Here is a 24323-nt window from a genome sequence, read left to right on the forward strand (position 1 = left end):
TTCACTAAATGATACATTGTTTTTTCTTGTTTTTTTTTAATGATCATCACATACCGTGAGGGTGACAGATCCTGCTCTGGAGTCGACACCCATCTCTCCAGAGATGATACTGAGCATGATAATGAACTTCTCTGTGACCTCCACCTCACCGTGAGGCAGGATCTTCAGCTCAATGCTGCGCACACCACCTTCACCATCTCTGAAACTGAACGTCCCGTTCACTGGCTCACCAATGTCTGTGTTCACTGATGGTAAAACCTCATTTGAGTTTGGGCCTAGAATCTGCCACATTACCTGAAGAGGAGGAACCATTACAAACATTGTAAATTTTAACATTTTAAAACTATGGTTATTGGTTTAAGTATATACAGAAAGTACATCGCTTAAGGTCAACTAGAAATGAAACTTAACAATTCTTATGCATGAATTTGATTGATTTGATTGATTTATTTATTGAAGTTGAAACACTGCAATTAGACTCTTTAATGACTGATCCATAACCATAATTATTAGTATTGTTTTAACAATGTGTCCTTATACTCTTATTATCTATTATTCATAATATTCATAAACAATTTTCTCTTCTCAGATTTTTTTTTTTTTACTGGCTCAAGGATGGGATCAACCTCCCAGCAGTCACACAACGTCATAAGGTCAGGTGACCAAAAATCATGTCTAATTCACACGAGGCATCAGCGTCAATGCTTCCCATTCACATTGAATGGTTGACGCCAATCGTTGCCGAACTAAATTGTGGATCTGTCGGCACGGCTTCAGCAGCATTGCTTACTACAGTAATTGGGAATTTCTCTACTTTTTAGCCACAAATAGAAGCGTAAGCCAATCAGATCACTTTATGCAATCACCTCAGCTCAGACAGTAATCAATTGCAGACTAATTTCATTTGCTGACCCTGCTATGAAGATTGTGTCAGCCCTAACTTCAGACATGCCCTCCATCTAGCGTTGACGCCGAAGCCCCATGTGAACTGAGCATCAATGTCTAGCCAGCACCTAAGGACATTATTTTGATGTCCAATAATGACATGAAATAATGTTGATATTTGGTTGATTTTAAGTTGTGTTGGAAAGTGACCAAAATCCAACGTCGAGCCAACATCTTAAACCAACATCATATTGATGTCAAAAACTGAAATTTAATCATCAGGTCCTCTGACGCTGGTGTACAACATGAATGTAACATCATGTTGACGTCCTGTGCCTGCTGGGTCACAAGGTCACAGCAATAGCAAACAACATTAATCTAACATTTTTATTATTTTGCTTTATTTCCCTTTTTTAAATAGTGTAAATTGCAGTTTAGGGTCGTCTCAATTTATACTTAAAGTTTCAATAAATTACACAATTTCACAGCTTTTTAGAGGTATCTAAATGAAAAAAAAAAACACTTTTGGTCATGTCTGATCCTTCACAAAGCCTCATGTAAGATCAGAAATGTAACTATTGAATGACTCTTGACTGAAAATTACAGGCAACACTATATTTTAAAGCACATAGTTACACTGTAACAAGAACATTGAAATATGAAGTGTAAAAAATAATAAATATTTTATCTTTGAAAGTTTCCTCTTCAAATTCTACATTACAGAAACACTAAGACATGCACTAAATCACTCTTTCATTTCACAGACCACGACCTGAGTTTTGAAAACCAAAACATTTATTATATAATTAAGTCACACACAAATTAATGGAAACATCAGTTCATGGTCTGTCTGTCTTTCCTCCACATGCTCTACTGTAAGCCTCACAAGAAGTTAGTATTTTATAGCTTTGTGCATCAAAAGTGTGAGCTCATAGTCTTGACTGGGGCTCACCGTGGCGTTTCCCAGCAGCCCGTCTGCTCTCTCTGCAAACAGGCTCAGTCTGATGGTACTGTTGGGGTTTGGGATGGTGATGGCGCTTTGGTTGATGAATCGTACCACACCATTTGGCGAGTCACTCTTGGCAATTGTTATTCGTGCAATTAGCTGAGCTCCAAGTATGGCACCTCCTGTGGCACCGGTGAGTTGCAACTCAAATATCTCATTAAATTCACTGAGGAGGAAAAAAAAAATTTTTTTTTTACAATTTACAATTTTCTGCTTGTTGTATAAATATACAGTTCCAAACTCCATCCTCCCACTTATTTGACCTGATAAAACTCTCTCGATAGCCACTCTCTCATGAGCACTGTTTAGTTTATCAGACATTAAACAGAAAAATGTACAAAATAAAATTGACCAACTCTTAGTTTTTACAAATATTTTAGGTCTGTGTGAAATCTAAATTTATTTTTATTTTGCTAGCACACATAGTTATTATTTAGGTGAACAATTAGTTAATGTAAGTTAATCCACTAAATAATAATAAAATGTTTGTTTTGGTAATCTTTAATCAAAGTCTGACCATTTCCATCCACAGTTGGAGTGGCGGTTCTTCTCTGTTGATGTGAGTTTCAAAATTTTTAACCACTCCCCTCCCACCGTTAGTTTACTTTGAGGGAATGATGCACAAAAAGAAAGCTTCACCACTAAACAATATTCAATTTCTGTTGGAAGTAGGGCTGCACAATATTATAATAATAATAATAATAATAATAATAATAATAATAATAATAATAATAATAATAATAATAATAATAATAATAATAATAATACATTTTATGGGTGACGCAGTGGCGCAGTAGGTAGTGCAGTCGCCTCACAGCAAGAAGGTCGCTGGTTTGAGCCTCAGCTGGGTCAGTTGGCATTTCTGTGTGGAGTTTGTTTGTTCTACCCGCGTTTGCATTGGTTTCCTCCGGGTGCCCCCCCGGTTTCCCCCACAGGCCAAAAGACATGCAGTATAGGTGAATTGGGTGAGCTAAATTGTCCGTAGTGTATGTGTGTGAATGAGTGTGAATGGATGTTTCCCAGTGATGGGTTGCAACTGGAAGGGCATCCGCTGCGCATAAACGTGCTGGATAAGTTGGCGGTTCATTCCGCTGTGGGGACCTCAGATTAATAAAGGGACTAAGCCGAAAAAAATTTGTATAAATGAAAGAATGTATTTTAATTATAATGCACTTTTCTAAAATCCAAAGCGCTACAACAACAGAAAAATCAAACATGCAATAAAATACAAGGATACAAAGAAAAATTCTAAAATATAAACACATTCAAATGATCAAGAATCTAAAAATGCAGTCTTAAAAAGATAAGTTTTTAACATCCTCTTGAAGCTAGCTAGTGTGGAAGCATTTCTTACAGAATAAAGGAGAGCATTCCATAACCTTGGTGCAGCAACAGAGAAGACTCTCTACCAAATTGATTTTAATCTACAGGGTGGCTGTTGGGGAGTGAGAATATTATAAGAAGGCAGGGAACGAGAAGGTGTATACTAAGAAACAATGTCACCGATATAGGAAGGAGCTGTACCATGTAGAACTTTATATGCAAGTGTGAGTGTTTCAAAAATGATACGAGACTGAACTGGGAGCCAATGCAAGCTATAAAGCACACCAGTGATGTGCTGGTGTGGTGGAGTTTGGGAATGCGTGCTGCTGAGTTTTGAATGCAGTCGTTTGATTAATTTAGTAGGTAAACTTACAAAGAGTGCATTACAGTAGTTAATCCTGGAAGTGTCAAATGCATAAATGAGTCTTTCAGCATCAGGTAGCGTGAGATAAGATCTAATATATCGCAAAATTATTGTTATTGCCATAATAGTATATCACAGAATTGTTTGATAAATGACATTTATTTCATGTATTGGTTTTGACCAATGAACTGGGGCCTTACTATTTTTATCCCACCCCACCTCCCAAGTAGTTGCTGTTCTACTATTGGCTGGAACGGCAACAGCCAATAAGTGTGAGGACATCTGATGTGATCTGAGTTTTCACTTAGTCATGTTTGCAATTTGACAAAGTTTTATAGTCTGAATTAGAATTAATTAGATCTGAAAATATATATTTTACCTGTTTATTTTAGTATCCTTAAATAAATAAATGATTTGGTAACACTTTATTTTGATGGTCCGATTGAGTATTAGTAAACTGTCTGCTTAATATCTATTGATACTGCTCCTTCAACAGACATTTAACTGACTATAAGCAAGTACATATCAATTTACACAAACCCTAACCCTGACCCCAACACTAACCCCAACCTTACAGTCTATTTATAATCTAATGAGAATTAGTTGGCATGTAGATGCAACGAAATTAAATTCAACAAATGAACCATCAAAATGAAGTGTGAGCAATGATTTAAAAACATTGCTAATAAAAATAGTGTTTTTTAAGGAAATGTTACATCGTAAGAAATATTGTCATCGTAATTCATTATCGCAAATTTCTAAATTTCTAAAATATGAATCCATTTCTGTCCATCAGAAACTGGGATATGGAAATAGTAATTATAATTATGATTTCTAAAGAATTATAGCATAAGTGTTTATGGATCATTTGTTGATTTTTCGTATCTGATTGAGCATTTGAACCCAGAAGCTGTGACTTGACAGCAATGACAGCATATGTACTGGACAACCACTTCCTCACCTCTCTGTGTCGTCCACTATGGAGACATTGATATAGCTGAGAGTTTGGCCATGCTGAAAGATTATGGAGCCGTTGAGCAGGATGTAATCTGAATCTGGTTGAGCAGTCAAACCTTTGGAGACAAACTGTGCTGAGACCTGACCATAGGATCCAACACGTCTGAGCACTGGGATGGACAGAGTTCCTACATCCTCTTCAACTGTGAGACACACAAAAAAAATTAAATCAGAGACGGATGGATGGATGGATAGATAAATAGGTACTATAGATAGATGGATAGATGGATCGATGGATGGATGGATAAATAGGTACTATAGATGGATGAAGGGATGGATGGATGAATGGATGGATGGATCGATGGATGGATGGATAAATAGGTACTATAGATGGATGAAGGGATGGATGGATGGATGGATGGATGGATGGATGGATACATAGGTACGATGGATGGATGGATGGATACATAGGTACTATGGATGGATGGATGGATGGATGGATACATAGGTACTATGGATGGATGGATGGATGGATGGATGGATGGATGGATGGATGGATGGATGGATAAATAGGTACTATGGATGGAGGGATGGATGGATGGATGGATGGATGATGGATGGATGGATAAATAGGTACTATGGTTGGATGGATGGATGGATGGATGGATGGATGGATGGATGGATGGATGGATAAATAGGTACTATGGATGGATGGATGGATGGATGGATGGATGGATGGATGGATGGATACATAGGTACTATGGATGGATGGATGGATGAATGGATGGATACATAGGTACTATGGATGGATGGATGGATACATAGGTACGATGGGTGGATGGATGGATGGATGGATGGATGGATGCATAGGTACGATGGGTGGGTGGATGGATGGATGGATGGATGGATGGATGGATGGATGGATGGATGGATGGATGGTTAAATAGGTACTATGGATGGATGGATAGATGGATGGATGGATGGTTAAATAGGTACTATGGATGGATGGATAGATGGATGGATGGATGGTTAAATAGGTACTATGGATGGATGGATGGATGGATGGATGGTTAAATAGGTACTATGGATGGATGGATGGATGGATGGATGGATGGATGGATGGATGGATGGATGGATGGATGGATGGATGGATGGATGGATGGATGGATGGATGGATGGATGGATGGATGGATGAATGGATGGATACATAGGTACTATGGATGGATGGATGGATACATAGGTACGATGGGTGGATGGATGGATGGATGGATGGATGGATGCATAGGTACGATGGGTGGGTGGATGGATGGATGGATGGATGGATGGATGGATGGATGGATAAATAGGTACTATGGATGGATGGATGGATGGATGGATGGTTAAATAGGTACTATGGATGGATGGATAGATGGATGGATGGATGGATGGATGGATGGATGGATAGATAGATAGATAGATAGATAGATAGATAGATAGATAGATAGATAGATAGATAGATAGATAGATAGATAGATAGATAGATAGATAGATAGATAGATAGATAGATAGATAGATAGATAGATAGATAGATAGATAGATAGATAGATAGATAGATAGATAGATAGATTAAATGCACACAATTACCAGTAATGTTGACATATTTAGGATCAAACTCCAGGATACCCTCAGCATTGTCATTTTTCTGGATAATCACCATGAGGGAGGACAGATTGCCAATAGCTGGAGGCTGATCAATCTGTAGGCCATACTCTCTCACAGTAATATCCATTGAACTGAAAATAAGAAGTACAGTTTAAGGACGTCCCCAAGTTACCATACGTCATGGTTTTCAAAAAGCAGGCTAAACTCTACCTGGCATTGAGAAGCTCTACTAGAGTAATGTTGAGAAAGAACTCCTCTGGTCCTTCAGGAAGGTCATCATCGAATATAACCAACGGGATGATCCTCGAGCTCTCCCCGGGTTTGAATAACAGGCGACCAGAGGACTGTCCAAAATCCTGCCCGCTGATCGCAGTTCTGCCTTCTGTGTGGAAACTGACCCACACACTGCCAAATAGACCCATGGAGCGAACAATGGTCACATTTACCTAAAAAGTGACAAGAAACCTTTGAGTCAGTGGTCTCAAACTTAATTCCTGGAGGGCCACAGCTCTGCATAGTTTAGCTCCAACCACCTCCAACTCACACCTTCCTAATAGTCTCTAGTAGTCTTGAACACCTTGATTAGTTGGATCAACTGTGTTTGATTAGCATTGGAGCAAAACTGTGCAGAGCTGCGGCCCTTCAGGAATCAAGTTTGAGACCTATGCTTTGAGTGTTCACAGGTGTCTTCATTTTAATCTCCTACAAGTTATCCATTGAACACTATAATGGTCAAATACAAACAAACATTTTAATAGGGAATATTATTCCATTTTCATAACTTATGGAAATAGACCTCTGGGGTCGGTTCCACTAACAGTGCTTAAGTTAAAACATAGCCTAGTTGTGACTTAAAGGCAAATTAAGTTACAACTTACACATTACTAAATATTTTTTTGTGTTGCACCACTAAACTTATGCCCCATTTACACTAATATGTTTTAGTTTCAAAACGGCGTTTTAGAATTAAAAGTATCTGTGTCTACACTGATGTTTCACCCAGCGTCACTAAACAACTCTCCGTTCACACTATATTGCTGAAAACGCACATCTTGTGACCACACACACATACTCTGGCATGCACTGCAGCGATGAGAGCTCATTAAGGATCTACCGCTGGATCTAATCTCACTATATTTGTTAAAAGTGATAATTAATTCATCTTGTTATCTCTATCTAACGACATATTGCCTGACTTTGGTCTTTTGAATCTATTGTTCTCGGATAACGTGTTTTGGCTAAGTGCAAAGATAATATAATAATTTATGTAACCATGTACACTCATTCTGCACATTTGACTGATTGCTTACATTTTTTTTCTATAATGTATAAACAAATTGTACGTTATACTTTTATAATGGCCATAACTGATTATTAAAACTGATGAAAATTAAAGAAGGCAGTAATGTTATAGGCTCCATTTTGTTTTAAATTTATGCATACAGTGAAGATGACGGTCATTTGAATATGTAGCTACACGATGCCTAAACAATTTTGGTTTCTGTTAAGTTGCTAATATCAAAATGAAAATAGGCAGTTCCTTAAATCATGTTTTCATTTTATTGTTAAGATAGTGAAACAACGTAGCTAGGGTGATGCGAATGAGGTTATAAAGTACACTGTTCCCTTTGAAGTATTACCCGATGTGTCCTCGGGAGTTTGTTTTCCATATCAAACTTGCGAAGTCTGAACTTACAAGGAGAGGATGTAAGACTGAACTTTGTGTAGGCTACTTAATATTGAGTCTGCAGCCACGACTTCGTTTTCCACCATCCACACTGAAATGGAGCAGCAGCATTTTTAAATGCCCCGTTTTACACTTTGTGTTTCTACACTTTGGCATAGTGTAGACGGATGGCGTAACTGTAGCAAAACTTTGCGTTTTATAACTAAAATGTGTTCGTGTAAATGAGGCCTTAGTTTAAACATAACGCTACATTCCAACTAAATATTTACGGTAGAAAAGAGATTACCTCCCTCAAGTTTTCGGTTTGTGAAAGAAGCGTGTAGTTTTATATCAAGGAGTGTTTTGTGTTAATTGTATCCATCAATTAAAACAAGAATTGATTCATGATTGAGTTTCTTTATGCCTTTTTCTGTTTCATAGGATGCAAAAAAAATCTTTTCTTTGAGGCGAAGATGACTGAGGTAAAAAAATCTGGTTATTTATGTGCATTTGGATTCGTCTAATTGGTAAATCATATGATAGTTAATTCGGGACCAGCCATGGTCAACCATAAGCACATGATCATCTCAAAATAAGTTTATAAATAAACTTCACAAAAATAAAAAGTGGAGTGTTCCTTTAAGCACCAAACCCAATTTGGTGCTGTTACCTCTGAACTGCTCTTTATCCTCAAGAAGCACTAAAAGCACCTTTTTTTTAGTCTTAGCAATTTAGTATTTTTGTCAGTGGATCAATGGTTGCTAGGCTCTTGTTTTATGTCATTTTAAAAACATTTTCAATGACTTTCCCAGTCAAGGGGAACAGGCAGAAACACACAGTGCCCTGGTTGTGGTTTGTGTCACATCAGTGGTAATGTCATGCAAGGCATCTCACAGCTCTGTCCTCCTCAGTGGCACGCAGAGAGGCTTGGGAGAAGGAGAAGAGCCCGTGAGGAAGGTCACTAGCAGCCATAGTGATGCTGGCAAACTGTCTGTCAGGGTTGATCACTGAGCCTGGGGTGAGAGAGCTCAGTCTCAGCTGATATACACGTCTTTCTTCGGGTATGTCATCATCTAGTGCCTGCAGAAACAAGAGAGAGAATCATTTATTAAGTTTTAGGAACAACAAATAATAGATTGACTTCTAGTTGATCATTTGGTATCAGAAGTGGCTTATATGAACGGCAAAGACCTCTAGATTACACTTATTTTACCAAAATAAAATATGATCATGGCTTGATTTTTAATTATTTACATAGTTAGGACAGTAACGTCTTACTTGGCTGAGACAAAAGTCTTGTTACTTATAAAAAATATTATAAAGTAGAGAATTTCAAGAGTTTACACTTAGATATTGTTTGACAACTGTTAGCAGGTTTGGCATGTTGTCCCGGGAGAGAACCCTGAGCTCGGAGATAGTTGAGCTCAGGGCTTCTACCTGATCCACAGAGCATGTGAGGGGAGTACGAGATCAGGTGGTTCTCGAGAGCTCCCTGTGGTAAAGAAGGAAAGGAGGAGAAGGGGTGGATGGGTGGTTTCTTCGGAAAAACGAAGATAAGGAAGTAGTTCTAGCTAAGCTACTTATAGTGAGTTGTATCAATCTGATTGGCTAACTAATGCATGTAGATGAGTGGCCAGCTGCAGTCAATCATATCACGTGCTCCTCTCGAAATTAGTTTGTGAAACTTCACATAAAGCCATGGTGCAGTGGAAAAAAAATAATATTGTGTATGACTCCCATGAGCTTGGAGGACTCCAAAAGTATATCTCTGCAATGACTCAAATAACTTATTAATAAAGTCATCTGGAATGGCAAAGAAAGCATTTTTGCAGGACTCCCAGAGTTCATCAAGATTATTTGGATTCATCTTCAAAGCCTTCTCCTTCATCTTACCCCAAACATCAAAAATGTTTATGTCTGATGACTGGGCTGACCAATCCTGGAGCACCTTGACCTTCTTTGCTTTAAGGAACTTTGAAAGGAGGCTGAAGTATGAGAAGAAGTGCTATCCTGCTGAAGAATCCTGTGATTTGTAATGTAATGGGCAGCACAGATATCTTGATACCTCAGGCTGTTTATGTTGCCTTCCACTCTGCAGATCTCTCACCCCCCACCCCCCACCTAAATGTAACCCCAAACCATGATTTTTGCTTCACCAAACTTAACTGATTTCTGTGTGAATCGTGGGTCCATGTGGGATGCAATAGGTCTTCTGCAGTATTTGTGATGATTGGGATGCAGTTCAACAGATGATTCATCTGAAAAATCAACCTTCTGACACTTTTCCAAATCATCAACTAGAAGTCAAGTTATTGTCTGTTGCTCTTACAACTGGGATCAATGACAAGACTTTTGTCAGGTAGTGTAAGTGTCTAGATGGTTTATATATTTAGAGTTTACAAGGGAAATGTATGTTGGGTCAAGACATGGATACTGGGGACTGAATGCACTTAAACTGCACATTGTAAAATATGTACAAGGCTTCTTTTTGTTTCATGAAGATGTTTTAGTGAAGAATATAGAATTAGTCATTTAAACATTCAAGGGGCAAGGCGTTATTCTTAATTTACAGTTTAATTATTTTAGAACAATCAAGATATAACTAATTAAATTAGGAAAGAAAAATTAAATGGCATAAGTCATGTTTGTGTGTGTCCATGTGCGTTTGTGTGATAAACTGACCAAACAGAAGTGTTTATTATTCAAACAAAGACACGTTTCAGGCAAAAGTCAATTCAGAAATCAATTAATTTTAAAACATCACCTACAGATTTTGATTCTTATTTTAGACATGAACTTATTTTTTTCAGTTTTTCAGAAAACAAGATTTTTTAATTTTGCACTAAAAGGTAATATTTCCCGAATTAAGGAAGTACATATTTATATACTGAGTGAAAATACAGAATATACTGTACAAGAAATATTGTAATATATCTTGATGGGCACAAACACAGCACATCATAATGATTTCTGAAGGATCATATGACACAAAAGACTGGAGTAATAATGCTGAAAAGTCAGCTTTGCCATCAAAAAAACAATAATATCTTTTCGATTTAAATTAGATTTTAGATTAGATTAGATTAAATTCAACTTTATTGTCATTACACATGTACAAGTACAAGGCAACGAAATGCAGTTTAGGTCTAACCAGCAGTGCAATAGCAGCAAGTGCAGGATACAGGTATAAGTTATAAAGTGCAGTTATAGAAAAACTATGGTGATATTTTCAGATGGATGTACGATCGACATTATATACAGGTTGTATTAGCTATAAACAGAGATTTACTATAAATGAGCATTTGTACAGGATGCTATTAATAATCAGAAGTGTGCAGATAGATAAACATACTTACAAATGTATATGTACAGTGGGTATGTACAGTTCAAATAAGTGAATCAGTGCAGTGAATATGTGCAAATTTTAAATGTGCAAATGTTAAATAGTGCAGTGATTGTGAGGAGTATAATTTAGAGGAGGATGGGGGATGTATTGGGGGATCGGGGGGATGATGCTGTGCCAAAGTCTTTACATTTACAATGTCAATGTATTTTGACTTTACTGCATTTTTGCATTTATTAATATACTAAGTAACTATTTCTATATGCATATATCAGATATGTAAATGTTAATTGGAAAAGTTTAGTAATGTTGCACTTACTCATTCCGAATGATCTTTAAAAACCACTAACTATTCTTAAATAATGCAAGATCTAAATTAGTTATAAAAAACTAAATCATTAACGAAGTATGAAAACACAACCATTAAGCATATAATAAATGTAGAATACAGCATTTGACATTGTATTTTTTAAACTGCTTACTAACATCTATTAATGTCGAGTTAATGATTAACAAATAATCAGTTAACTAATTGCTAAAGTTTAATAAATGATTCATAGTTTGTAGTTATTATAAAGCGTTACCAAAAAAAAAGATTCCTGGCCCCAGACTTTTTAATAATTGTGTGTACTGCTCAGTTTTACCTTCAGTTGAATTGTAGCAGCAGATTGGCGATCTTTCATGACAACTTTGCCCGAGGTTTCCTCAAACTCACTAACTGCAGCTGTGGTGATGTTCCAGAAGATCTCAATCTCACCAAAGATGCCAGGACCTCTTATAAGACTGCAATTGATATAATACACAATCAATCTTCACATAGTTGCAGAGGAAAATCTGTTTGGTGATGCCAACAGTGCAAGATAAATATACAATAATTTTCCAATAACCTCCTAGAGAAGGTGAAAGATTTACCTGACCAGAGCTGTTCCATTGTAACTGCCTCTTGGCTCACCAATTAAAACATTCCTGCTGGAATCTGCTATTCCTACCGTTCCCAGAGCACCTACATCAGGCCGAATAACAACTGTAGCAACACCTGGTGGAATGAAACAAGTCAATGATACTGTATGAAACACTGAATTCTGGATTGTTACAAATGAATCGTAAAATGTTGATTGTTAAATACACAGATTGTTATTATTTATTATAATAACTATTATTATTAATTATTATTGTTCTGTTTTTTTTTTTTTTTTTTTTTTTTTTTTTTTGATGTGCTTGAGCTCTGTCACTCTCTCTGGAAGAGCTGTGATAAAAACAAAACACTAATGGCTTTTCTTCGAAAATGGCAGGGGCTACTCTGTGTCCTGTCTTCATTTTTCAGTTAAAATACATACAATTTTGAATAAAAAATTGCACATTTAAAGCACTTCACAGGACCATTAATAATGTTTTCAGTGATGCTAATATGTTGGCAAACCTCTAACTGGATCAATGACAGGCTCATTCTTTGGAGAGAGCAGCTGGACTGTGAAACTTTCCTCTCCTTCCAGGACAGCATCAGCCAAAGCTTGAATAACCAGTGTCTTCTTCGACTCAGTCTACAACAGATAAAACAATTCAATGACTTTTAGTTTCTCACTGTGGCACAGATAAAAAGGCTGATCTGTTCATTAGAATACTAGCTATTTTGTTCATTAGATTATTCATTATTTACCACTCAAACATACCCCGTTAAAAATGAGGGTTCCATTGCGAGGGCTCAGGTCATCTCTACCCTCTTCCTGCAGAAGCCAGATTAAATGCACTATTCCTTCCCCACCAGAGCTGCGCACTACAGTCAGTGTAGCCACAGAGGCTGGGTCATTGAGGAACTGAGGCTCAGACACAGACACCTGATGAAAAAAAAAAAACATATACAGGTGTAGTCAGAATTATTAGCCTCCCTGATTATTTTTTTCCCCAATTTCTGTTTAACGGAGAGAATATTTTTTTCAACACATTTCTAAACATAATAGTTTTAATAACTCATTTCTAATCACTGATTTTTCAAGACACTTCTATAGCTTAAAGTGACATTTAAAGGCTTAAGTAGGTTAATTAGGTTAGATTAGGATAATTAGGCAAGTTATTGTATAACGATGGTTTGTTCTGTAGACTATTGAAAAAAATATATAGCTTAAAGAGACTAATAATTTTGACCTTAAAATAGTTCATAAAAAAAATTTAAATTACTTTTATTCTTGCCGAAATAAAACAAATATTACATATTTCTCCAGAAGAAAATTTTTTTATCAGACATACTGTGAAAATTTCCGTTAAATACCATTTGGGAAATAATTAAAAAAAAGAAAAAAATCTAAGGGGGCTAATAATTCTGACCTCAACTGTCTATAAATTAAACATATTGCTGTTATTACTGAGGATAATGTTCACAGCATTATAAAATGTGGCTATGCTACACCACAAAATTATAGCCGAAAATGATAAACCATCTGCGTTTACACATCCACTAAAATGCTCAAAATGTTGGATCAATGGTTTTACCTTTACACCCGACTCAGAAATTGCTATATTTGGGTGCTCTAGTTCTCAGCTGGATCATAATGTGTCCATACAAAGCATCATAATTTATGGAATGATTATTGCTAAGAGTGTCATTCTAAAACTGTGGAGATAAGATTATATTCCTCAATTTAAGACATGGTTAACTTATCTCACTCAAACATTGCACATGGAAAGAGTCTGTTATGGATTTATAGATAATCTTGCTAAGTTTTACAATATATGGCAACCATTTCTTAATCACCTGGACCAATATAATGCGGATTCTGCGCAGCAGTGTAATGCTTAATATGCTCACTACCCCTATTTACTGCCTCTTTATATTTTTATTGAAACCGTTTATCTGCCCTAATTGTTTTTTAATAATAAATTATTATTATTATTATCTATTTTATTATCTATTTTTTCTTTATTTTAATTATTATTACCATTATTTTATTTGTATTAATAGGCTTATTCCTTGTATTTTATTATTGTTGTTTTGTTTGGTAATTATTAAAAAATGTAAAACTAATAAAAACACTTGTTAAAAAAATGTTGGATTACATATGCCAGTTTTTGTGATGACATGTTGGTGGCAGCTCTGTGCTGGAATGTATATTGAATTTGCATTGTTTGTAAAATGCGATGGTTAGTAATGTGAAGTCAATCTACACTTTGCTGAAGAAGTGCTAGGACCACCACAGCACCACCACATAATCCACAATTGTTGTGTATTTGTTTGCACTTGCCTTTAATCTAAACATTATCATTTTCATAGATTGTCATTTTCAAGTGAACAGGCATGACACTGCGTTCTCAAAAACTTCCGCTTTTTATTTTGGATTTATGCGTTTCAGTCCCAAAAACACTATTGTCGTGTAAATGAACAGGCAAAATGCTTAAAACATTTATTTTTTTATTTTATTTATTTTTTTACCTCATTTTAGTTGATGAAACTTGAAGCACTAGAAGCATTTGATTTGAATAGGCATTATACTGGTGGCACTAGGACCACCACACATCACAGGAGGAGCAACTCCTGCTGGCTTCACTAGCACCTGTTTCCAGCAGCATCCTGGAATCCAAGTACTGGCTACCCCCCCCCCCCCCCAGCTTTAATAGGTAACCATAGCCATGTTTTCATCCAGAGATTAAATGTATGCGCAAAACTGGAATATCTCATAAAACATTTGTAAATAAAGCACCATTTCCATCTAACAAGTTCAAGAGAAAAAAAATCATCATTTCCTGATTAATTAGCACCAAATATCAACAGTAAAAACAGAATTTGCAGCTGATGGAGAAAGCTGCGTAAATCTTTTCTTTATTTAATAAGTTACTTGTGCCTCAGAAGACAATGCAGACAAGCAATGAACACGTGGTGGCATTTGAAGGCGTAAGACGTAGAGCACAGATGCTCTTGACAGCTCTGGAGGTCATTAATAATAAAATAAAAGTAATGCTGAAATGGTTAAGGCATTTTAGAATGACCAAAACAACATTTTAGATGTTTTACAATGTAGTCTGTCAGCTGGTTTATACATTTACACACATTTCTATCATCACATGATCTCAAATAACAAAATTACATGACTTTTTTTATGCACATACTGGAATTTGTTTGGTAAACTTTTTATCTTTAATACATTACAATAAGATTGAAGTAGTTATTACTAGTTAATTTATTTACTCAAATGAACAAACAATGAATAATAAATTTATTAAAGTATATATTCATGGTTTGTTAAAATTAGTTAATGGAAATACAGTTGTTCATCGTCAATTCATGTTAACTCACAGTGCATTAACTAACGTTAACAAGCATAAATTTTTAATAATGCATTAGTTAATGCTGAGCTATAGTAGATGCTGTACAAGTATTGCCCATTCTTAGATCATGTTAGTAAAAACATGAACTAACATTAATTAAAACGTTGTGTAAAATGTGAACATTAACCAAAATACAGTAAACACAAAGTTACATCTAAGGAAATGGGGTGCAGTATAACAAAAAACAACAACAACTGAAGGTACATTTCAATTGTCCTTTAAAAAATGTAAATAAAAATCAAATTTTATAAAAGATCATTACTAAACTTTCCATCTGAAAAGTTTAATGTAATAATTTTATCAATAAGCTAAAATATACTGTATAATATTAATATAGATATGCCAGTACACTTACCTTTAGCTCTTCAAACCCAAACCGACCAAAAGGTGAATCATTGGCAGGGATGCTGACTGTCAAAGATGTCTCAACTCCCAGCCTGGCACCTCCAATGACTCGAATCAATTTCACCATGAATGTCTCTGTGGACTCTACAATGATGTCATCAATAATGGTGATCTCAATATAAGCCACTGCCTGAAAATAAAAAATACTGTGCATAAATGGTATGCGATAAGAAATTTGACTGCCTGCAGCAAATGTGACACGGCAGAAACATTTCACTACAGGTGCCATTCAGATGGGCACTGCAATGCGCTCCCAATGAAATGAACAGTTTTTTTATTGAATTAAACATATTAAACCTCTATAACAGTATTAAAAGGACATGCTGTGTAAGTGAAATTTGTTGATTTGCATTTGTTTTCAAACTGTAAGTTTGCTAGCAATTTTATTTGCAAGATCTGAAATAAACTGATGATCTGCTATGCCAATAAATGTCACATAAAATGGTATTCAAGCTCACATTAGTAGCATTGAACACTGAATAAAGCAGATGTCAGCACCTGAGGTAATCAATGTCATTGTAGTTTATGCTGTTGTTCAGCTGTGATGTTGCATAAAGTGAGATTGTTTCTAAAATAAAAATTTACACATCGCTGTTGCAGAAAAAAGCTCCTACATTGAAAATATACATTTTATTATACAGTATGTTGCAGTGTCGTGTGTAGTTTGCACACATTGTTCATCTACACTGTAAAAAGCAATTAGCTACTTTACTTTAAAACGCGAGTAAATCTGTTGCTTTAAAAGCAACAGGTGGATATTACTTAAATGTAAACCCATTGACTTAAGTTTTAGAATTATGCACATAGTTTGTTTACTTAATAGTTATAAGGCAATGAGTTTACTCTCTTGTTTAAATTAAAGTCAGCTAGCCACTTTTTACAGTATTTGGGCATTTTGCTACCTGCCTCATTTAGAGCTTTTGTTTCAGAATATGGTATGTTTTAGTCACACATTATATACTGAACATATATATTATGCATATATATTTGCATAAACAGGCAGCATGGTTTTTCAGTGGTTAGCATTATTGCCCTACAGCAAGAAGGTCGCTGGTTTGAGTCCTGGCTAGGCCAGTTGGCATTTCTGTGTGGAGTTTCCATGTTCCTCCTGTGTTTGTGTTGTTTCCCCACAGTCCAAAGACATGCACTATAGGTGATTTGAATAAAACTAAATTGCCCGTAGGTATGAGAATGAGAGTGTATGGGCGTTTCCCAGTACTGGGTTGCAGCTGGAATGGCATCAGCTGTGTAAAACATATGCCAGAATAGTTGGCGGTTCTTTCCGCTGTGGGGACCTCTGAAATAGAGACTAAGCCGAATGAATGAATGAGTTGCATACACCAAAACTATTGGGAGTTTGCTTGAACAAGTCTCTGCCCAATTGAAAATAAAGCCAGCTGAGATGAAAAGGTAAATTAAAGAGACGAATGAAGCAGAATACATATGAATATACATAAATAAAAATGTACTGTATCACTTCAGAAAAAAATAATAAATAAAAAAGCAGTGTCGGATTCAATGAGTGACCTCTTCTTCACCTCTGCATCACTATAAAAGTTCTGCCTCGATGAAAGCTCATTTTGCATTATAAATTATATACAGAACTTTAAATGTTTAAATTAATATTTAAATTAATCATCACCTGTCCATCTTGAAACGTGATGTTTCCAGAAGAAGGACTGAAGTCTTCAGTGCTGGCTGTGACTGTTTGTGTCTCCCAGTAAAGCACTAGTCTACCAAATATACCTGCCATCCGCATGACAGCCAGACGAAGGACATTTCCAGGTGGCGGTACCTCAAATGCCAGAACTGCCCCGGAGACATCCTAAAAGGACAAGAGTTTGTATGCTCACACTTTACTATAAACCCATTTGTGCCTAAATGTTTAAGAATGGTTTCATGCATGTAGCTTTGTTCATAATGTCCTATATGAACATGTTTTGCATTTATTTTTTCCAGGTTTTAAAGGTTTTTTCAAGAAAATTGTATTTGAATATACAGCAACTGTAGTCGCTGGTGGATAAATATGTTGTAAGAACCTTTCAATGTAAAATTTGATTAGGATAAGAATATTTGGCGTTCTAAATGAAAACAACTGCTTTCAAAAGATCAATTAATATTCATAAACACAAAATTAGAAAACAATTTGATATGAACGCCCCGGAAATTATCTGTCATATAATGTCATGAATATGAGAGAACAAAGTGCTTTACTTTAAAGTGATGAAACGCACACTAGTTTCCCCAATAGACTACTGTGTATCAAAAAGAGAAATAAAAAAAAAAACTGTATATATATTCCCTACACAGGAAAATCCCAAGAGTAGAGAGTATTTGGTCTAACACTACAGAGCTAGAGCAGTCAAAGAAAATAAAAAAGAAAGAGTCAAAATGAGCTGAGATTTTGAGAGATTGATTGAGTTTTCAGTTGAGTTTCTAAGGCCATGTCCACAGGTATTTTTCTCAATTTTCAAAAAAAGACCCTGGCGCTTTTGAAAATCTTCACAATTTCCAAATTTGAGTTTGTGATTATGATACTGAGATTGTATGTAATTAAGACAAAGCCCAAGTTTGTGTGGACAGCAGGGACTAAGGTTGTGACTGAATTTGGTTGTAGTTTTGTGTTTTTCTTCAGTGATTCTACTTTTTAACATCAGGAGTTCATTAATCTCGGTTCACACATCACTTTAACTCTGCTCCAGTGTTATTTTAACTCTTTGTAGGAGTGGGACCAGTGGGAGAAGTTGATTTTACTCTCAGGATTTTGCTGTGTGTCAAATTGTGTATCAAAAAGGCTACTCTAAAGTTAAGATATCAGTTGAATGGTTACGTTATCGTCACCTTAGAATTATAATGTTCTATCTGACATTTTTGTCAAAATCGAGTTATTGACATATTCTTATTAAATGACAACTTATTTACATTATGGGATGTTTTTTTAAAAGTTGTTTACATTTTAAGACTTTTATTTAAAAAAACAAATGTTGCACACATACTGTTTGCTATATGGAATGCAAAAACTTTGAAGCTCAATAACTCAAAATCATTCAGAACACAGATAGAACCTTATAATTCCAAGGTGACGTTATGTTTAGATGGGTTAATATGAAAGCAAAATCCATCAAACAAGACCATTGACCTTGATTTATTAACTTAACACATTATTCCCTAACACCCCATGATTTATGTACTTACAAGGTATTTGCCCACTGGCAACTATAGTTGCTGCTTAAACTTTTGACAAAGTATACAACAAACTGTAGATCTCTTAGAAGATTTGTTTCATTTGGATGAATCTAGAGACCTTCATGATTATTTTGGTATATATTTGTGAGCAAAAAATTATTTTTATTAACATGAAATTTGCCTTTATTTGGGAGAGTTTGCATCGATTTTGCATCTTGGAATTAGGGGTAGGAAGTTGAAGACCTCATGTGACAGAAAGTAAATCAATTCCTTTTTTCTTTCTTGAAATCTTTTATTTGGTTGTTTGCTTGCATGTCATTGAGAGATTAAACATGAATAACATTACTCATAAAAGGAAAATGGCAACTATGAACTTCAGCAACTATATTTGCCGATGGGCATAAATGAGTTAAGAGAAATACAGTAAATACCGCAAACTGACCTTTGAGACATTGAAACTGAGGACTCCTCTAGGATCATCATTTTCTTGGATGGTGACCTCGGCTATCTCCAAACCAGGCCTCTTCACACTGGGCTGAGCTGCTCCGGTGTCTCCACCCAACACCTCAACTCTAGTGATGTTTACCAGAAACGTTTCCGCCAGTTCAGGGATATCATCCTAAGAGAAAACACACACATAGCATCCAGGGATTAATCATATTCATTCATTCATTTTCTTTTCGGCTTAGTCCCTTTATTACTCAGGGTTTATTACTCATTCAATCACCTATTGTATAGCGCATGTGTTTGGATTGTGGGGGAAACGGAAGCACCCGGAGGAATCCCACGCAAACTCCACACAGAAATGCCAACTGACCCAGCAGGGGCTACAACCAGTCTTGCTGTGAGGCGATCATGCTTCCCACTGCGCCACCATGACACTGAATTTTCCATATTTTCCAAAGATATTATTTTAAATCCTTCATACAAGCCTGTCACATACAGTACAGCCATTTAGACAAGTTCAATTTATTTACCAGATTCCAAAACACTATCTAATCAGCTTCTGTACAGTTTGTACAGTTCTGAGAACATGCTGATTTATGTTGGCAATCTGAGTCAGAAACTTTCAGCCCAAACAGACTCAACATGTGGTTTCTGAGGCTGAACAATATACAGAAATATCTAACGACCACAGCAATTTGCAATACATGAGCTGTTCCAAGAGCAAACTGAAAAAAAAAAGAAGTGTGGGTTTGTGTGGTGGTGATAGTAAGTGGCTTTTGGCTTGTGTTGTTTGCAGCAGGAGGTCAGTCTGTCTCCTCATCAGCTTTGGCACAGTGTGTCCTCAGACTGACTGACCTGAGACTAACTGTGAGGGTAGGGACTGTTTCATGCAACACAGGGTTATTGGAAATACGTGCTTCAGCGTACAATATGTGAAAAAAAGTCCTTCAACATACATTTAACTGCAGTTTCTAGGTAAAATGAACACTGCAAATTGACACCAACAATGATATTTACAGGGGTGTCACGATGGCGCAGTGGGTAGCATGATTGCCTTAGAGCAAGAACTTCGCTGGTTCGAGCCCCGGCTGGCCCATTTCTGTGTTAAATTATTATTAAATATATTACTTTCGTGCAGTTCTTAGCACAACACCAAACATCTTAACAGTCTCTATATGTAATCAATGTTTCCATGACCTTTCTATCTCCATATGGACATTTTTTTAGGCACGGTCAGCTTGCTCAGTAACAGAGCTCCGTTTTGAGTTTGGTGAAGCAGCAGAGCTAAAAAGAGTTCCACAAAAGAGCTAAAACTAATGTAAAATCATGGTAAAACTACATTGTCATAGGAAAATTTTGTATGCTTTTGAAAACATTATTAGTTGTATTTAAATGGAGACACGGTGGCTCAGTGGTTAGCACTTTCACCTCACAGCAAGAAGGTTACTGGTTCGAGTCCTGGCTGGGTCAGTTAACAATTCTGTGTGGAGTTTGCTTGTTCTCCCTGTGTTTGTGTGGATTTCCTCCGTTACCCCAAGACATGCGCTATAGGTGAACTGAATAAACTAAAATGGCCGTAGTATATGTGTGTGAATAAGTGTGTATGGATGTTTTCCTGTACTGAGTTGCAGGTGGAAGGGCATCCGCTGTGTAAAACATATGCTTGTGATGACCCCAAGGTTCAAATTTGGACGTGGCAGATCCTGATTGGATGCCTGCTCACTCACCAAATGGTTTAATGCATATAAATAAGAGTGTTGTGCTAGCTTCTGGAGGACAGTGTGGCTACTTGGACGTCCTCATGTCAAGACCATCTCTTTCATTCTGTAACCTTATGATTTTGTTTTACATAATTTATATAATGTAGTTAATGTTGGTTGTGATTATATATTAAGTTCTTTATCTTCTTTATTTATCCTTAGACTTTTGTTTGTTTGATTTATTTGTTGTTCTATTAGTTCTATGTATAATAAATAAGTTGCAGATCATTTTGTTGTCTGAGCTTTTTTATGTTGCGATTCAAATGAGGGGGTCGTAACATGCTGGATAAGTTGGTGGTTCATTCCGCTGTGGTAACCCCTGATGAATAAAGTGACTGAGCCAAAGGAAAACAAATGAATATTAGTTGGATTGAGGAAATAGTTTAGGTCAGTAGTTCACTGGTCTAAGTGATCTGACCATCCCCAACTTCCCCTGAGAGTGTGTATAAAAAGGACTTGCATCTGAATGTACCCCAAGTTACCTATGTCAGATTCACAGAGCGCCCTCTAGTGGATTTGTCATCTCAAACGAGTAACGCAACGTACCCGAAACAATATATTTTTATATTTCACAAAAAATGTTGGCTAGGGCACACATTTACAATAAGCCTGGGCTTGTTTTATGCTTTTGAAAGAAGACTCTGCAGTGCTCAACTAAAATTCAAGAGGCTTTTAAAAAAATTATAATTATTTTTTTTTTGCAACTAATCATTATGAAGTTTTTTTTAGTTTGTTTGACTGTACGGCAGAGGTCTCAAACTGTCAGACCGCGGGTCATTTATGCCCCACCCTCCTCTTCTCTCCGGCTCACAACTGACGTCAAAAATATAACATGATTCAGCCCCCCAAAATATATAATTATTGAATCACTTTCATTGCCAACCCAGGCTCATTCTGAAAACGTAGTCCCATGGACGTTTCTGGAGACCACGAATTACGTCACGGGAGGTACATATTTGTGCAGTTTTTGTTCTCGCGTTCTCACGTAAACCCACAAGAGGCTGCTGTCGAACGACCGTCCGTCCGTCTGGCTGAATGATTGACTGGGTGACCAGCCAATCGGCCGACCCACCCTCCTCCTCCTTCCCTAAATCCAAGCAGTTTTACAGATTGACCCGCCTGTCCGCCTTCTTACCTAAACCCAACCAACAATTTACAAAAAAAAGCCATCCAGAAAAAGAAAAGCCCTCGTCTGATGTTTACCACGTTTTCAGACTTCACCACATTCTCTGCTTGTTATAAACTTGTTACCTTTATTTTTTGGATTTTGTCTTACCTGATTTCTGGAACCGCTCTTCCCTGGACTCAAACCCGGTCATCGTCGTCGTGGTCAGTTCCTCTCTGCGTCTCAAGTCCGCTGACGTACATCATGAACTAACCCGACTAACTGGTTGTGGCGGGAAAGCCCTCCACGCAGAGCCAAGCGGTCAGCCGGCAAGCGCGAAAGGAAACCGCATCACACCACCCCGTAGCATTCGCTTAAAAACGAAATGCAGCCGTACGTACCTCCAGCTACATAATTTGCGGTCTCCAGAAACGTCCGCGGTCTCCAGAAACAAACTACGTTTTTGGAATGAGCCTGGGTTGTTCATTGCAGTTTTGAACTGCCACCTACTGGACATTAAGATACAGCACTATATATTCAGATTGGTTTTACTTTCAGTTTCTCTCAGTGTCTAAGTTGAGAGTTGAGAGTAACTCACATGCAGATTATTTCTGTGGCTGATTTAAACATTGAAATATAAGTCCATAAGTGCTACGTTTTTACTAAAGCTCTATTTTTTGTAAATATTCAAGGGTCATTTAATTATTATCAGTTGTACACCACCTGTATTTGTTGTACAAACACATCTTCGTGGCTTACACATTATGCTGGTGGTGTAACAAATATAATAATTTTGCTAATATTTGATTTAAACTGTCTCCTATAATAGATTTTATTTAAATGCATATTACGATTTGTATAAAACCATCTACATTAGGAAAATTATATTGCTACTGTTAGTAAAATTTAACATGTTAAAGTAAATGTTAATATATACAGACTTTTCCCTTCTTTTTTGTAGTTTTATATAAACAGCAGCTTTTGCATTATCACTGGTGACAGTTAATGCTTAATATATAAACGCCATGACTGTTTTCATTCTATGAATCGTCAGCCATGTCAATGGCCCTCTGCCATTTTGAGTTTGAAACCCCTGCTGTATGGCATCCCAATAACCAGATCAATTGGGTTGTGGTACTTACCGGTAGGATGGTTACGGACACCAAAACAACAGTAGCGTTCTCCATCATGACGACTGTGGCCTCTTTGACTACATAGTCAGTACCTCCGCTAGCCTGGTTAAGCGGTAGCAGGTGGAGGGCCGGTTTGGTGGAGTAGTAGACTAATACATTCCCAGATGATCCTTGATCTCTCACAATACTTAGTGTAATATTGCTTGGGCTCTCTAAGAGTGAAAATAATAAAATCTGTAATTGTTCACATCACACAAACATGTCATATTGCAATGAATGAGGTAATCATGTATGACTAGCACGTGACTAGAAAATATGTAGATATTACATCTTGGTCATTAGATTTACATGAAATCCTGAAAATTATTTAACGGTGGTATAGCACAGTAATGTTTATTGGTTATGCTAGCCATCCATATGCTGCTGATTATTTTAATTTTTCCAAATGTTTAAATGATACATGAAAACAAATGGATTACTTTGAGGTTCTGGTGTGATGAAGTACTGAGAATCGAGGTGCCAGCCAATGACTCCATAGGGTGAACCATTAGCTCTGATGGTAAGGTTGGCTTGGGCGCGCTGATAGTCGATCAAGGCTCCTCTGGATGGATCAATTATTCCAATTGTTGTGACTTTTGTCAGGACAATGGTGATTTTTTCTGCCAACTCTGGAATGTCGTCAGCTAACACATTCAATGAGATGGTAGCCACAGCCTGGCTTTCAGAAAATGTCACCTACATGGGGAACAAAAAGAGAGGTCTGGAATAAACAGGTCTGTAATTCA

General features: G+C 36.7%; 1 protein-coding gene across 1 annotated transcript in view; it reads right to left on the minus strand.

Moving 5' to 3' along the window:
* Window positions 1–24323, minus strand: part of adgrv1 (adhesion G protein-coupled receptor V1) — a 289090-nt gene that overhangs the window by 124378 nt on the left and 140389 nt on the right. Inside the window, 15 exon segments of the mRNA XM_056458383.1 lie at window positions 55–294; window positions 1838–2057; window positions 4540–4738; window positions 6159–6307; window positions 6387–6622; window positions 8737–8922; window positions 11830–11968; window positions 12098–12221; window positions 12606–12726; window positions 12856–13020; window positions 15858–16037; window positions 17550–17732; window positions 19536–19712; window positions 23548–23750; window positions 24018–24273. Coding sequence (XP_056314358.1) covers window positions 55–294; window positions 1838–2057; window positions 4540–4738; window positions 6159–6307; window positions 6387–6622; window positions 8737–8922; window positions 11830–11968; window positions 12098–12221; window positions 12606–12726; window positions 12856–13020; window positions 15858–16037; window positions 17550–17732; window positions 19536–19712; window positions 23548–23750; window positions 24018–24273 — 2778 coding nt within the window.

The sequence above is a fragment of the Danio aesculapii genome, chromosome 5 (genome assembly GCF_903798145.1).
Source record: "Danio aesculapii chromosome 5, fDanAes4.1, whole genome shotgun sequence".
In the NCBI taxonomy this organism is placed as follows: domain Eukaryota; kingdom Metazoa; phylum Chordata; class Actinopteri; order Cypriniformes; family Danionidae; genus Danio; species Danio aesculapii.